The 16,309-nt window shown below is 34.5% G+C and overlaps 1 protein-coding gene across 1 annotated transcript in view; it reads right to left on the bottom strand.

The window, feature by feature from the left end:
• Nucleotides 1-6,626, bottom strand: part of LOC149185741 (transcription factor TT8-like) — an 87,629-nt gene extending 81,003 nt beyond the window's left edge. The window contains exons 1-2 of the mRNA XM_089409132.1: nucleotides 6,462-6,626; nucleotides 6,238-6,360 (exon numbers count right to left, since the gene is read on the bottom strand). Coding sequence (XP_089265258.1) covers nucleotides 6,238-6,360; nucleotides 6,462-6,577 — 239 coding nt within the window. The 5' untranslated portion in view covers nucleotides 6,578-6,626. The remainder of the gene's footprint in view (nucleotides 1-6,237; nucleotides 6,361-6,461) is intronic.
• Between the last annotated feature and the right edge of the window lie 9,683 nt (nucleotides 6,627-16,309).

The following is a 16,309-nucleotide window of genomic DNA, read 5'->3' as shown; positions in this document are numbered from 1 at the left end:
GTGTATCCACAATGCCTTAGGAGAAATTCATCCTTGTGAGAAACACTAGCGGCTTGCCTTAAGAAGCCTAGGAAAAATAGAAAAAAGTAAAATATTTAAATTTTGGAGGATTTTGACTAACACAAAATATAATAGTACCTAATTCTACTTGGATGATGGAGTTTTAGGGAAAATTTATTAAAGATAAATGACTAATGATTGGAGTAGGTGGGGGATATGTTTTCCAGTTTCTGAAGCACTAACTATCTTTTTTGTGAGGGGAGAAATTAAATAGGAGACACACACTAGGATTTCTCTTATGGATTTCAAGGAAGAAATATTTACCATGCAAAATATAACTAATATTTCCCACAAAAATATGCTTTAGTCATGGACCATAGAAAGACTTTAGCATAAATTTATTTACATTCATAAAAATAAAAATCAACAATTAACTTATAATTTTTTCCATGAAAATACCTTATTTCAATCCAAAAAAAACATTTCCAATGCAAAATCAAAACTCCAATAGTAAATACTCCATAAAAGTCATCTCCACAAGTAGCGAATTAGATAAAGGCTAAGTCGTGCCCCAGAAGAGGGGCTAAATTCTATAGTGTGATGATAAATAAAAATAATGAAGGGACCCTCTATTTATATGAGGCCCATTACCTTTATCCACAACAAAATATTAACCTATAGCCCATACGCAAGTTAAATTTTGGGAGTTTTCCAAGACAAGGGGTTACAAGCCAATTTCAAAGCTCAAAACAACATAATAATGCCATAAAATCCCACAAGTGTGGCTCAACATCCTGCATAAACATGAAAAATTCCATTTTTGGGTCATAAATGGTATGAAATTGCATGGATGGGCTAGCAAGATGTCCCATCATCATAATCGACTCCAATCTGTAAGGGTAAGCTATCAAGAAATTCCCCAAAATGCCTCCGAGTATCAAAACCATGCTTTGGGTGCTCTATGCCACCCTCTAAAGGGCTAGATAGGTGACATGGTATCCTCTCTCTAGCCTTAGGGCTCCAATTGAAAGTAAAATCCCTCCCTTGTGATTCTAGGGATGACAATTGTTGTCTAAACTCATACTCAAGTAATGCCCATCAAGTGGTGTCAAGGCCAACCTTGGGGCATGCTGGGTACGTTGGATACAACACCAAGCAAGAGGATATTAATGTTTCAACATTTGGGGGTGCTCTAAGGTTTCAATCATTTATTGGAGTCATGAAAGTTCCCAATTCTATGCTCTAGAGGGGAAATGGTGCATCTGCAAGGTCATCATTTCTCCATGGAAGTGAAAAATGATTTGGACATGATGTGTAGCATAGACATATAATATGCACTCAAATGCATCTACTACTATGTGAAGGACCACATGAGAAAACCATCTCAAAGTTTGTGTGAAATTCACCAATAATTAGGGGCAATGACCATATATGCATCATAATGTACCATAGTTATTTGTTAAGGGCATAATAACACTTCAAACAAAGATCACCTTCAAATATTTAACTAGAACAAGTCCAGTAAAAGGGTTCCCTACTTATATTAGGGATGGATAGATGTTCAACCCTACTAAGTGTTTTCAACCCCTAAGGGGATGCAACATGTCCTAGGTCAACCATTTAATCCATAGGTGCATGCCATACTAATAGCAATATATAGGAAAAACTTTAAGGTGAGGTGCCATGGTCATGGGACTAGATGTGGAGGTTTATCATCCTGCTTTTATAGATCTAAGGAGGGAGGAATGATGGAGCCATGAGTTACCCCTTTCCTCAACCCGCTTTTTCCACTCTCATGGTGCGCTTATTTTTAATAATTCTTTGATAAGGAGCATAACTTTGGTGTCCAAGCTTGCTTTTACTTATTTAGAATTTATTTACCCCTTAATGATGTGGTAGATTCTCACTCATTAGGGCTTGGATGTTAAAGGGTTCCTTCATTATGTGATGGAGCATTAAGTGCTCATGTCCCGGGTGATGGTTAATGAGAGGGGTATAGCTCATGCTAGGGTTTTTCCCATGCACTAATTAATATACCATCCATATTTTTCATTTTCTTTTATTGTGGCCATATTATGTTTTTTTCATTCTTTCATATGCATCAACCTCTAAGGTAGTTTTTCTAGGCCAATTTCAAGGATGAGGATATGGGGGTGCAAATCCCAATGAACCAATGAAAACAAGCATGAAGAATGGATATGAAATCTAGGGAATGATAGAAAGTGGTAAGTATGGGATCAATATGGACACAGTACTTCAATCAAGGTTTCCCAAGTAATGCCCCTCCTAAAACCCTAAGGCCTCAAAGGAGGTCTCACTCGACTAGGGTAAAAAACTAACATCCCTAGTAAGGTGAAAGAATAATATTTCAGTTAAAATTGGTCAATCATCCAGATCACCATTAATCCATGTTAGGAATGCCCAAAACATTAAGTAAAAGAACATGATTGCAAAATGGTTAAAGTACCGCCGAATGATGACCCACCTTCAAGAGGAATGTTGGATGGTGAGTGGTGTTTGAACAGTGCAAATGATAGAGGAATATGACATATCAACATATATTGAGAAATGTAGGGGTGCTAGATGGTTGTCTGTCCAAAGAAGAAGAACAAATTTCTCCTATGGGGTTACCTACATTTGTGTGGGTAAGATGTACTCAACTGGATTTCGACGCCTTTTACCATCCTCAATCTCATGGGAAAATTGATATTGTGAATAAACATGTAGAAACAAGTATGTTTTGCTTTGAAACTGATAAACATATAAAATGAGTCAAGAGGTTTCCCTTGGAAAAATGGTGGTACAACATGTCATTCCATACTTAATGAAAAATGTCCCCATTTATGGTACTTTGTGGATATAATCTATTCTCATTCACTTCACCCTTGAGGGGGAAAGTAAAAGTTCAAGAAGTGGAGGATTGCATAGAGCACCAACAACATGTTCTTAATCCACTGAATGACAACTTAGTTACAACACAACATAGGATGAAACAAAAAGTATATCAATATAGTAGTGAAAGGAAATTTGAAGCAGGGAATTGAGTACTTTTGAAGCTAGAATAATATAAATAGACGCCCCTCAAGAAATAAAAGAAAAACAATAAATTATCGCCTAAGTAATATGGTCCTCGTAAGGTGTTGCAGAAAAATGGAACTATGGTTCACAAATTGGGGTTTCTTCCATCTTCACATGTACATCTAGTATTACAGATTTCTTGCTTAAAGAAGATAATCAGTGACAAGATCCTAGTCCAAACATTTTTACCATATATTAATGAAGAAAGACAAATGATACTAGAATTGAAAATAATCCTTAAAGCATGGATGAGGCCATTATATAATCAAGTAATTATTGAGTTACTCATCAAGTGGAAGAACCTATGAGTAGAAGGGGTGAAATGGGAAGATAAGTTTTTCATGTACAAAATATATAAATAATCAAGTGTTGGGTTTTGTCTCATAAACTCTTTAATTATAAATGTAACCTATCTATCTATCTATCTATATATAAAAGAGGCCTAGATTTAAAGTCATCTCATCTTATACATTTATTCTATTATAAAAGGAAGTTGCCCACTCGAAGATTCTTATCCTTCATTCTTTTATCTAATTCTCAAGGGTGTAGTTACTTTTCTTTCCTTTTCCAAACTATTTGGGTGTTTGTTGTCTAACACAAAACCACTTTTGACTTAACTAGTGTTGAGATAAAGATGCCAAATCTTGGTTAAATAATTGAGGAATAAATATAGAATAATGATATTATAAAAAATATTGCTATATCTAAATTCAAGAAGCAATTATCTTGTAATAAAGAATTAAAAGATTAAAAAAAATTAAGATATCAACCCAAATAAAAACATTAAAAAATATTCTTTTTTGACTAGTTTAAAGAAAAAAAATAACATTGTTAAAATAAGAACAAATTCTCATAAGCTTTACATGGAAAAGAGTGCTTGAGAATTCTTAAAACATTTGTATGTCAAAAGAAGACATTCCACAATTCCAAAAATATTGTATACCAAAAGAGTTTGTCATCTTTGTAATATTAAAAGAATTGAATATAAAAATGGCACAATTTCAAAATATTTGTTATAATATCCATCTTCCTAAACTTTTAAATTGAAATTTTCTTAAAACAATAAGAAAACTATTGTAACTTAATTGTTAACCTTTTAAATTAAAATTACAGCGAATTGTTTTCACTAAATATTTTAAATCCAAAAATAAAATTCAACTAAAATAATAATTACATAACTATCTTATCTTATCCTATCCTTTCCTCTCCTCTCCTTAGTAGAAGTTTGCACATTAATCTTTCTTTTAATCTTACCATCCAAAATACAAGATGTTAACTTATTCTCATATCTCCTTTCCATCAATAAATGACACTTTTAATAATAACTTTAATTTTTAAATCTATAATTATATTTTAACATTTGACTAATTTTGTATATTATATTAGTGAAAAGTGGCATGCCTCTCTACTCTCCTCATTGTTCCTATGAAATATGAAACGTTGGCTTTTAATAATTATTATACCATACCATTCATTCATTATTCTTATACCATTATTATCTGTTCATGATTCTGATACCATTCACTATGCCCATCCACATTCACAGATAGTTTCTCACCTTTATCCTAATTACAGATTAAGGTTGAATAGTGAAGAAAGTGCTAACCCGCATTTCTATGAAACAAAGAAGATTACAGGTGAATATCTTTATATTAGTGAAAAGTGGAGTGCTTCTCACTCTCCTCATTGGTCTTATGAAATATGAAACGTTGGCTGTTAATAAATATTATACCATACCATTCACTCATTATTCCTATACCATTATTAGCTGTTCATGATTCTGATACCATTTACTATCCCTGTCGACATTCACAGATAGTTTCTAACCTTTATCCTAATTACAGATTTAGGTTGAATAATGAAGAAAGTGCTAACCGGCATTTCTATGAAAACAAAGAAGATTACGGGTGAATATCTTTATATTAGTGAAAAGTGGCATGCCTCTCTACTCTCCTCATTGCTCTTATGAAATACTCTCCTCATTGCTCTTATGAAATATGAAACGTTGGCTTTTAATAATTATTATACCATACCATTCATTCATTATTCTTATACCATTATTAGCTGTTCATGATTCTGATACCATTCACTATGCCTATTGACATTCACAGATATTTTCTAACCTTTATCCTAATTACAGACTTAGGTTGAATAATGAAGAAAGTGCTAACTCACATTTCTATGAAAACAAAGAAGATTACAGGTGAATATTTTTATACTAGTGAAAAGTGGCATGCCTCTCTACTCTCCTCATTGTTCTTATGAAATATGAAACGTTAAAAGTGGCATGCCTCTCTACTCTCCTCATTGTTCTTATGAAATATGAAACGTTGGCTTTTAATAAATATTATACTATACCATTCATTCATTATTCTTATACCATTATTAGCTGTTCATGATTCTGATACCATTCACTATGCCTATCAACATTCACAGATAGTTTCTAACATTTATCCTAATTGCAGATTTAGGGTGAATAATGAAGAAAGTGCTAACCCGCATTTCTATGAAAACAAAGAAGATTACAGGTGAATATCTTGAAATCGGATTCATGAAGAGGTCTTACAACTAGCCAACCACACGATTTGTACACCAATTCTTACTACATGGATTCATCAGAGCCGGTGATTATGGGTTCCTGGACATATTAGGTAAAGGAAAACATCGGTAGATCTCCCTGGGCACAGGTCCACAAAGTACAGGTGTAGCAACTCCACAACTCGATTTTTTTTAATCAAACTCTGTGGAGATTGCCGTTAATTAGCACTGTGAATATCTGCAATCTTAATATTAGATTTTTTGAAGTGTTACTGCGCGGACAGAGACAAGGTTGTCCACAGTCCGAACAGAAGACATAAGTGAGCATGTAATGTTTACAGTAAGAAGACACCTCTGCTTGGTACCCTTGTTTATGCTTAAAAATCTGATTTCAAAATTGATATATTCATTAAATTTGCAATTTTAGTGTTCTGCATAATGCTTAATTTTTTTTTTTCAAGAAATTCAATCCATTTATATATTTAAAAAGATATTTTAAACAACAAAAATACACCATCTACATAAAATATCCTCAAAATAATGAAAAACGTTAAAGGGTTTTACAACGCCCTTTCTAAATCCGTCCTATAGCTGGGTATTCTGAGTATGGCTTAAACTTACCCTGTGTCCACAGCAAATCGACAAAGCTTGTAAATATTGAAAAGTGTTTGACCTACACTTCGGGCCGTGGACGATCCAGTTTCCATTTCTGGTTTAAACCATCCGTCCTTACATTGTAAATCTCTGAAAATGAAAACCATACATTATATCTAAAACGACATATATAAATTCAAATGATATTCATGACAAGAAAGCCTCAGGAGAAAAGGGGGAAAGAATTTTACCGGGCATGCTGATCCAACGACCACAGCGCAATATAGTTCCAGCCTAAAGCTATAATTATGCTTCTCATTATTTCTCGCAGGGACTGAGTGTCCAAGGAGAAAATGAAGTCCATCATCTCGACAACCCACAACTCTAGAAGAAGCAAGCTTTCAGATCTCGCTAAGAAAAATTGAAATGGATAGAGGGGAAGTAAGGTGGTGAGGACCCGGGATTTAATAGGATGGAATGGGGGTTAATTGTGAGGCAGGCACGACCTAGTGGGAATGCGGGAAGTAGTTTCAAACATAGTTGTTAGCGGGAACCGTTGGAAATGTGTTTTCAAACACAGTTGTGGGGCCTTCGAATTTGAATGGGAGGGCGTCAACGAGTTGGAACAATTGTCGTCAAGGAGGCCGCAGCGGCCGCCATGACCTGGAAGTTGGAAGCACCCGGAATCTGACTCTGGCTGCCCGTGAGAGACCGAGTTTGATTCGCCAGACAAAAGGACTCTCCACCGTACACAAAATAAAAAAGAAAAATAGATAACGAATTTAATTTAATAAAAGTTTAAACTTACGAATAGAATTGAAAAAATAAATTAAACAGCATCTCAAATGAATAAAAAAAAGCCTCTATGTTCATTTATAAATAACTTTTGCATCAAAGATACAAAGAATGTAGTAGGAATACATCTTATCATTAATTATTTAATATTTATGAATATTATATATATATATATTCATTTATAAATAACTTTTGCATCAAAGATACAAAGAATGTAGTAGGAATACATCTTATCATTAATTATTTAATATTAATATATATATATATATAAAACGAAGAAAATACATCTTATCATTAATTATTTAATATTTATAAATATTATATATATAAAACGAAGAAAATGATGAAGAATTTTTATTTATATATAATGAAGATAAATAATTTAAATTTATATTTATATTTATATATCTAATGTGAGTATAAGATGGATAATTTAAGAGAAAATATTTTTCATCTTAACTCTTTTTGGATTGAATATGTGACTATCTCTTTTATCTCAACTGGTTTTGGGAATTGAGTGACGCCCAATTCCACTAGGAAACTCATGAGAACTATTTCTAATCTTGACAATGTTCATTTTGTTCTTAACACTAGTGAAGATAGAGAGATAATTTTGGTTTTGAAGATTGGGGTTGATCCCCTCCTTATGATATTGTAGTTTCCTTTTTCCCTCGAGCTCTTTATTTCCCCACAATTTCTCTTTAACTTTGAAAGTAATTAGTATTATCCAAATTCTACAAGATGATATCCTCATTTATTCCTTAATACTAGGCAACCTCATGCCACATTCTTTGAGCCAAAGGTGGGGGTTTTGGCTATAGTTAGAAGCAATTTTAGGAAACCTCTTAACATTGATGTTGTATAAGTACTTCTTTTTATACATAAGATACTTAGTCATAACCATGTTTTCAATGGGGAAATACTTGCTTCAATTAGGAGGATAGGTTATGGAGTATTTTCTTTAATCTTGGGGTTACAAGTTATAAATTTCTTTTGGATCTGTTCAATTTTCCCCACGACTCTTTGGATATAGTGCAATCCCAAACCTCACATCCATATAAAATAATAGGAGTGATGAGAGTGTCAAATAGGAGCTTTTTTTATTCCAAATTCAAATATTTGCCGGCATACAATTATTTTCAAGCACATAGTAAGCTTTCCAACCTCCATTTATCATTTTTTCAATGTTATAATTCCAATTGAGTTTATGATGGATGTTGATTCTTAAATATTTATATGAGGGATCTCTCTCCAAGGATTTGTTGTCATAAATGAAAGTTTCATAAGTGATCTTTCTAGATTCAATTATCATAACTTTAGTTTTGTCGATATTTGCAGTTATATCCACATTGGAGGATTTTGAGTTGCTTTCCAATATTGCAATGGCTCATTGCAAAAAAAAATGTTGTCAGCATAAGCGAGAAGAGTTATGACCATACTAGTGGGTGCAGGGCCAACACAACTTCCTTCTTCTAAATTTTTTCTAGCTTATCAATGTATATGCCAAAAAAGGTAGAGGGATAAGGGACACCCCTGCTTGACTTGAATATTGCATTTAGTTTCTTCTCACCAACCCTTAGTGGTCCTAAGCTTGGCAATAATATTCTCGTACATCCTTGTCAGAACAACCCTCAACTTAAGAGGAACTATTATCTCTTCTAGTATCTTCTATAACTTTGTTCTAGGAATGGTATCAAAAGATTTTCAAAGACAACAAAACAATAGAAAAGATCAATTTTATTATTGTGGAATTTCTCTACAATCATCTTAAGAGTAACAATATGGTCCATGGTTGAATGATATTTCCTAAACATAGCTTGGCCTTTAGCTCTTTTACAATGAATCTCAAGCCAACGACTAATTTTCTTTTCCAAGATAAGCTTGCACAACTTGGCTAAAACATGCTAATCATAATGATATTGTAATTAGGGGGAATGCTTTTTATCGTCCAAGTTTCACGCCCAGTCAAAGTCTGTAAATCCTATCAGTCTAACATCAAATGAATCAGAATATAAAATGCCAAAATCTAAGGTTCCTTGTAGATACCTTAGCACTCCTTTTGTTGCAACCCAATGGTTCTCATGAGGCTGAGACATATACTGGCTCAGTACACTGACTGCATAAGCCAGATCAGGCCTAGTTGTAGTCAAATAGATGAGACTCCCAACCAACTTTCTATACAATGTTGCGTTTTCCTCTTTCAAATGATCATTAACCTGTAATTTGACGTTCTGTTGTAGTGGTACAAATTCAGCCTTACACTGATCCATTTTAAACTTGTTCAACAAACTCTTGACATACTTACCTTGGGACAAGAAAGTTTGGCCTGAATATCTCCAGACTTCTAAGCCCAAATAGTAATGCAGTTCTCCAAGGTCTTTCATTTCGAACATCTGTGATAACTGCTGCTTGATTTCTTCAATGAGTTTGTCTGCATTTCTTGTCATAATCAGATCATCTACATACAAATAAATCAATACAATCTGCCCCTCATCATCATACACAGTATACAAGTTAGGATCATTTTTTCTCTTGATATACCCATGCTTAAGAAAGAATGAATCTATTTTGTCATACCAGGATCTGGGAGCTTGTTTTAGTCCATATAAAGCCTTCTTTAATTTGTAGACTAAATGCTCTTCCCCTTTCTTGACAAATCCCTCTAGTTGCATTAGATATACTTCCTCTTTCAGATCTCCATTTAAGAAAGCAAACTTTACATCTAGCTGGTGTATTTTCCAGTGGTGTTTAGTAGCTAATGCAATAATCATTCTAATTGTGTTTAATTTAGCTACCGGGGCGAAGGTTTCCTCGTAATCTATACCTTCTTTTTGGGAATACCCCTTTGCGACCAGCCTAGCTTTATATTTATCTATAGATCCATCTGCTTTAAACTTTAATTTGTATAGCCATATGCACCCTATGGGTTGTTTGCCTTCAGGAAGCTGAACTAAATCCCAGGTATTATTTTTAATGATAGATTCATATTCCTCCTGCATTGCTTCCCTCCATTCATTACTTTGACTAGCTTCATTAAAATTAGAAGGTTCAACAATGTTCAACATACCAGTAATGAGCACATGATCCCTATATCTGGTTGGCAATTGTATCTTCCTGCTTGATCTTCTGAGTGGTGGAGTGGCTTCAAACTTGTTTTGATCTGCCACTTCTTCTTTTTCCTGTTGCTGTTGTTGTTGTTGCTGCTCACCGACCCCTGTTTCATCACCTTCTTCTAACAATAAAGGTACATGCCATTATTCATCACTTCGAACAAGGTTCCCATCATCTACCTGTTCATGGAATACCACATATATGTTTGCAAACACCTTATGAGTAGAACGATTAAACAACTTATAAGCCTTAAACTCACCGCAGTATCCAACAAAAGTACACTTAATGGCCTTTGAATCTAACTTCTTCCTATCTTCTTTCGGGACATGAGCAAAAGCCTTACATCCAAAAACTCTAAGATGAGTTACTGCAGGCTTGAAGCCAAACAATGCTTCAAAAGGATTTTTATAATCCAAACCCTTAGTTGGACTCCTATTCTTAAGATACATTACAGTGTTTACAACTTCTGCCCAAAAAAGATTGGTTAGATTCTTACCTTTCAACATACTGTGGGAACACTCCAGGAGGGTTCTGTTTTTCCTTTCCGCAACCCCGTTTTGCTAAGAAGTGTAAGGTGTTGTGAACTACTGTTGTATTCTGTGTTCTTTACAGTATTTGATAAAGTCACCCTTCTTGAATTCTCCACCTTGGTATGAGCGAAGAATTTTGATGAACTTTCCTATTTGCTTCTCAATCATACTTCTGAATTGCTTGAAGTATTCGAAAGAATGACTTTTCTTCTTGAGGAAATACACCCAGGTGAACCTTGTACATTCATTAACAAAAATAAGAAAATAATAGGCCCCTCCTAATGACCTTGTCTACATTGGCCCACATAGATCAATGTGTACAATTTCAAGTATATCCTTCTGCTTCCTATCAACAATAGCAGGAAAATCATCTCTATGTAATTTACTAAGGGCACATGCTTCACAGTCAACATGCATACTCTTCGAAACAGGAAGACCATTCACCATACCTTTTTTTTGAAGAATTAGTAGGTCACTGAAGTTTATATGCCCAAATCTCTTATACTAGATATTCTTTGCAAACATGGTTGATGATGCCAACGTTTGATGTGACACACTTCTGACATCTAGTGTATACAATCCTCCTACACGTACACCTGTTGCAATGGACTTCATCCGATCCAGCATGTCTTTAATTACACAATAATATTTAAAGAAATCTACCTTAAGATCCTGATATGTTATTCTAGATACAAAAATCAGGTTCTTTTTGATCCCAGGTATATACATAACATCATGAATATGCCTAATGTTTCCATTGGGTAGTACGACAAGGACATCACCATATCCCTTGATTTCATACCCTGTATCGTCTCCAAGGTAGACCTTCGTACTAGTCCTGGATTCTTTGAAATTTTTAAAACATTACCTCTTAACTGTCATATGGGAGGAGGCTCCTGAGTCCACGACCCTGATTTCTGCTTCATCCTCCTTAATTGACAGCGTAAAATTAGATACAAAAAATCTTATATTCTAATTCTAATCTGCATCAGCCAGATGGACTACATGCTTCTTATGTCTGTGTTGACCTTCATCAAACTTCTTCTTCCGACAATGTTTAGCCATATGACCAAATTTACCACAGTAAAAACATTTTGGTCCTGAATCACTTCTGTTTGGAGACATACATTGAGATGGAGGTGGCTTTCTTTGTGGAGTTCCTCTGCTTTTGTGCACTACATTTGTCTTTCCTCTGAAGTGCTTCTTCTTTGCCATTAGGGCAAGATTTGAGCTCTGGGATTTAGGATCATCTGCCTTTCCTCCTCCTGCATTAGGATCCCTATCAATTCTTCAAACTTGGGGACTTTTTCTCTCGCATTCAACCCAGTGATGAACATATGATAGTCATTAGTCATACCATTCATCGTAATCGTGACCAAATCAGTGTTGATACTGTTTCACCAATGTTGCCTAGCTTAGTCTTAAGCTCCTTAATATGAGAAATGAACGCTGCTACTGATTCATTCTCCTCCATTTTAATGGAGAGAATCTTTCTCTTTAGAAACAATAGGTGATTTGTGTTCTTGATCTCGTACAAGTCTTTGAGAGTTGTCCAGATGCCTGCTACATCTTTACAATCTCGAATGTGAGGAATAATGCAATCTTTCATAGACAATTTGAGTAGCACCTTTGCCTTGTTCTCCCTCTTTTCCCAGTCTTGGATTGTTGTTGTTGTTCCACCTATAGCTAGGGTCGGCTTCAACTCATCACCATTTGTGATTGTCCATGCGTTTTTCCCCTCCAACAAGGTTTGCAACTTAAATTTCCAATTGGAGTAATTGGAACCATTGAGCTTATTGCTCTCATTCAGATAGGCCTCTGCCATCTGATTGTTCATCTTGACAAAAAAAAAAAAACGACCTCCAACAAAAGAAAACTAGATCTATCCCAGATCCGAAGAGAAATCTCAAAAGGCAAGCTTGAGATTCAATTTAAAAAAAAATGCCCCAATTGAATTTAAAAAAATGAGAGCCCCTTTGTTTAAAAAAAAAAAAAGAAAAAAACCTTTTAAAAAATCTCTTCCCTTTTTAAATGTTTACAACAATTTAATCCCAAAACATTTTAACAAATGTTATAATACACTGTCTGCGCTCACTGCTTCAAGCTGCCACACCTTCACAGGAAAGATCTGCAACCATGCTTGGCTTTTAAACACTGCACTTCGCATCTCAGCAGTTTCAATTCTCTCTGTGGTACTAATCCAAGATCGAGCACACTGCAAATTCTCCCAATGGTGACAAATGCACAAATCTAGGATCCAAAACTCGACTGCTTTTCCACACACAGCCTCTACGCATCACTCAGCAGAGGAAAATTACTGCTTCACATGCAGACCACAATAGTCACCAACCTTGGCTTCTCACTGCATCCTTCTCAACAAGTTTATGCACATGCTTCACGCCTTTGACTATCGCGATACCACCGTTTTCAGCCTCCCCTTTTGTGAGTAGGGTAGGTGATTGTGGGTTCGTGTCCTCCACTTGGAGCAGCACCCTCAACCTCCATCGATTGACAACATCCTCGGCCTCCACCGATCGACAACACCATTCTTCTTTGTGGGGTTCCTCTACCAAGCACTACGCAGCACACACATGGAGAAGCACGTAGCAGCACCCACCTCCAGGTTTGTCCACCAGCGCTTCTGCTGCATCTACAATTTTCCTTCATGTTTCCTATGCAAGTACGCTGCTCCAGCAAGTCTCCACACGACCTAGCCTTCCAGAAGCCTTCGACCTTCATGAATATGCCTTCATGCAACTCTTGCCACGAAGCTGCTCTCGCCTCCACGCAGCTGTCAATAGCACCAAACCTCCGGAATCATGAACACATCGACCTTAAAAACTGATGTTAAAAAAAATTGAAATCGACGAGCAGCATACAATGAACATAGACCATCGCGATCTATGCTCTTAGAACCGCGATTTATGGCGATTTTTGGGCACGATAATGGAAATCACTTTAAGGAAGGAAACAATCATCGCTCTTCTCCCCTTTGAATCTGCGATGGTCAATGCTTTGCTTCCTTCAGAAAGAGAAATGATCACTGTGAATTAAATTAAAAATGTGTTGCTTCTCCGCCTTCTCACCATGCCAGCTTTCTTCACACCTGCTCCCCACTCAGGGATTCACAGGCCCTCTCAAACTTGCAACTCTGATACCATGTTAAAAAACTGAAGAATCAACTTTATTGATGAATTGGACAACTCACAGGTGAGGAGCTCCACCTGGAGACTGCCTCTAGTAGAACGCTCTACATCGAATCATCTTACAATAAAAAATATATATAGTGTTCACACATTTAGGGAAGTTAGAACAACTGCCTAAGAAGTAGGAACTAATTCCTAATCTAAGGCTCTAGTGAACCAAATCTCTCTAGATTTACATATTCTCTGTTATCTTCAACAAATAAGGCTATGTGTCCAAGGCTTAGTGAAGCCTTGCTTCACTGCTAAATTAAAGAGCTTGTACATATGTGGGATGAGGATAGATTCTCCAATTTTAAAAATTTCGGTGTGACAACCTTGAATCTCCTTAGATTTTCCATTGGCAACCTGCTTAACTCCAAACTCAATGTCTTCTAAAAAAATATATCATCCTCTATAAGGGCATTCAGAATGGTGTCCATGATGTTAGGGGATTCATAGAGATTTTAAAGGTAAATATTCTAGTTCTTCAAAAAAATCAAATTATTTTCTTTAATCTTACGAATAAGATTTTTCTTCTAAAACTTTTTTATAAAATAAAATTTTTATAATAAAAAAAAAATCAGATTTATTCAAAATAAAAATATTATAAATATTATTATCTTTATTTTTATTTAAATTAATTATATATATAATTCTAATTTAAAGTAATTGTGATAATGATGATTATAACATGTAGTATTACTTTTTTATACAAAATATTAAAAAAAATAAAAAAGTTATTTAATTGAAATTTAAAATTTATTTTATTATTTACCTATTATATTATATTATATTTTATTTTTATTTTTACCATTTCAAAATTTACAATCATATAAATTACTAAATAAAACATGGAAATAATTTTTCGTTTAAGAGAAAAAGTTTTTCGGCGTAAATCACATGATAATACATTTGTTGAAGCATTTCGAACCAACAAGTGTGGTTCATCGTCAAGACAAGTTGAAGAATCATATCATGGCTACATATTAAATAGGGAGAGCAGATCTTCCAATGGCTAGGTTTGACTGAAAACGGCTATATTAGACTGGACAGGACAAACGACTATAATTGACCCAGAAACGGCTAGATTTGACTATTCAAATTGTTTAATTATAATAATACTCATCATGTTTTATTTTAAGTAAAAAGTTAACCAAATTTGAGTAAAAAATAATAAATCTAGGGAATATGATAATGAGTAAATTGTTAACGTGTATTATTAGTTTTTGAATAATATTAATATTATATTATTATAATAGTATTATTCTTATTATTAGTGTCTTGAGTAACTATTTAATATAAAGTAATTAGTAAAACACTAATAGATTAAGGGAAATTAGTGAGTGTAAGGATATAATTTAATATGGATCATAGAAGCCTCAATTCAACAATTTTTCGTTTGTTTTAATTTATCATTTTAAATTATTATTACACTTTTAAATTAAAAAATAACATTACACTATTATAGAGTGAAAATGTAATGTATTCTCACACATGTTTAAAAGTTATAAATATTTTAAAGACCGATGGTAGGAATGTTGGAATTTTATGTTAATTTTTTATTTTTACTTTTATTTTTTTTTTAATTATGTGAGTATTTGATATTGCTTATTTATTGTAAAATATATAAAGAAGTTTTTTATTTACAACAATAGAGAAAGTTTAGTGTTGGTTAAATATAGTTATAACAATTGAACATATAATAATTTTATGTGAATTTCCAACTTACTATATTTATTTTATTGGAAAAGTGTGCATTGGAAACTACCAACATTAAATTCCCCTTTTAAGTGAAATGTAGGGAGTAAACATAAAATATATTGGGTCTCGACAACAAAGCCTCATAAGGTACCCAAGTACAAGATATTGTAAGTGAATAAAAGGAGAAAAATCTATAGGAAAAAAGATCCTCTTCGAAAAAGAGGAAGGTGACATTGCTCAAATAACTATGGAGTTGAAAATGTAGATCCCACAATGATCCACTAAATTGCCTCAGGCCTGGGAGGGGCAAAGTTGCGGAATTGGGAATGGCCTCCCGGAGCTCGTGGGGCCTCGGGCCTGGGCGGGGCGAAGCTGCAGAATCAGACATGGCTGTCAAGGGCCCGCGAGGCCTCAGACATGGGCGGGGCAGAGCTATGTGCCTAGGCTCGAGGCCGTGCGGGCCTTGGGTGAGCAAGGTTGATTCATAGCCCGCGGGGCATTGGGCCTGGGTGAGGCAGCTACCCTCGCCCAGGACCGAGTTCTCGTGGGCCCTGGGCGGGCAAAGTCGATTCCCAAAATCAACCTTGCCTTCCTAGGGCTCGTGAGGCTTGGTTTTTTATTTTTGATTTTATTTTTTTAAATGTTTATTTTCTTTAAATTATATTTTTAAATTGTTTTTAATGTGTTTTTTAATAATTTTATTATATATATATATATATATAGATATATATATATATATATATATATATATATATATATATATATATATATTATATA

Source organism: Pinus tabuliformis, chromosome 3_1 (genome assembly GCF_031772625.1).
Source record: "Pinus tabuliformis cultivar Carrire ecotype Pingquan chromosome 3_1, CPIR1, whole genome shotgun sequence".
In the NCBI taxonomy this organism is placed as follows: domain Eukaryota; kingdom Viridiplantae; phylum Streptophyta; class Pinopsida; order Pinales; family Pinaceae; genus Pinus; species Pinus tabuliformis.
The sequence above is the reverse complement of the archived record's forward strand: the minus strand, read 5'-3'. Positions and strand labels throughout refer to the sequence as shown.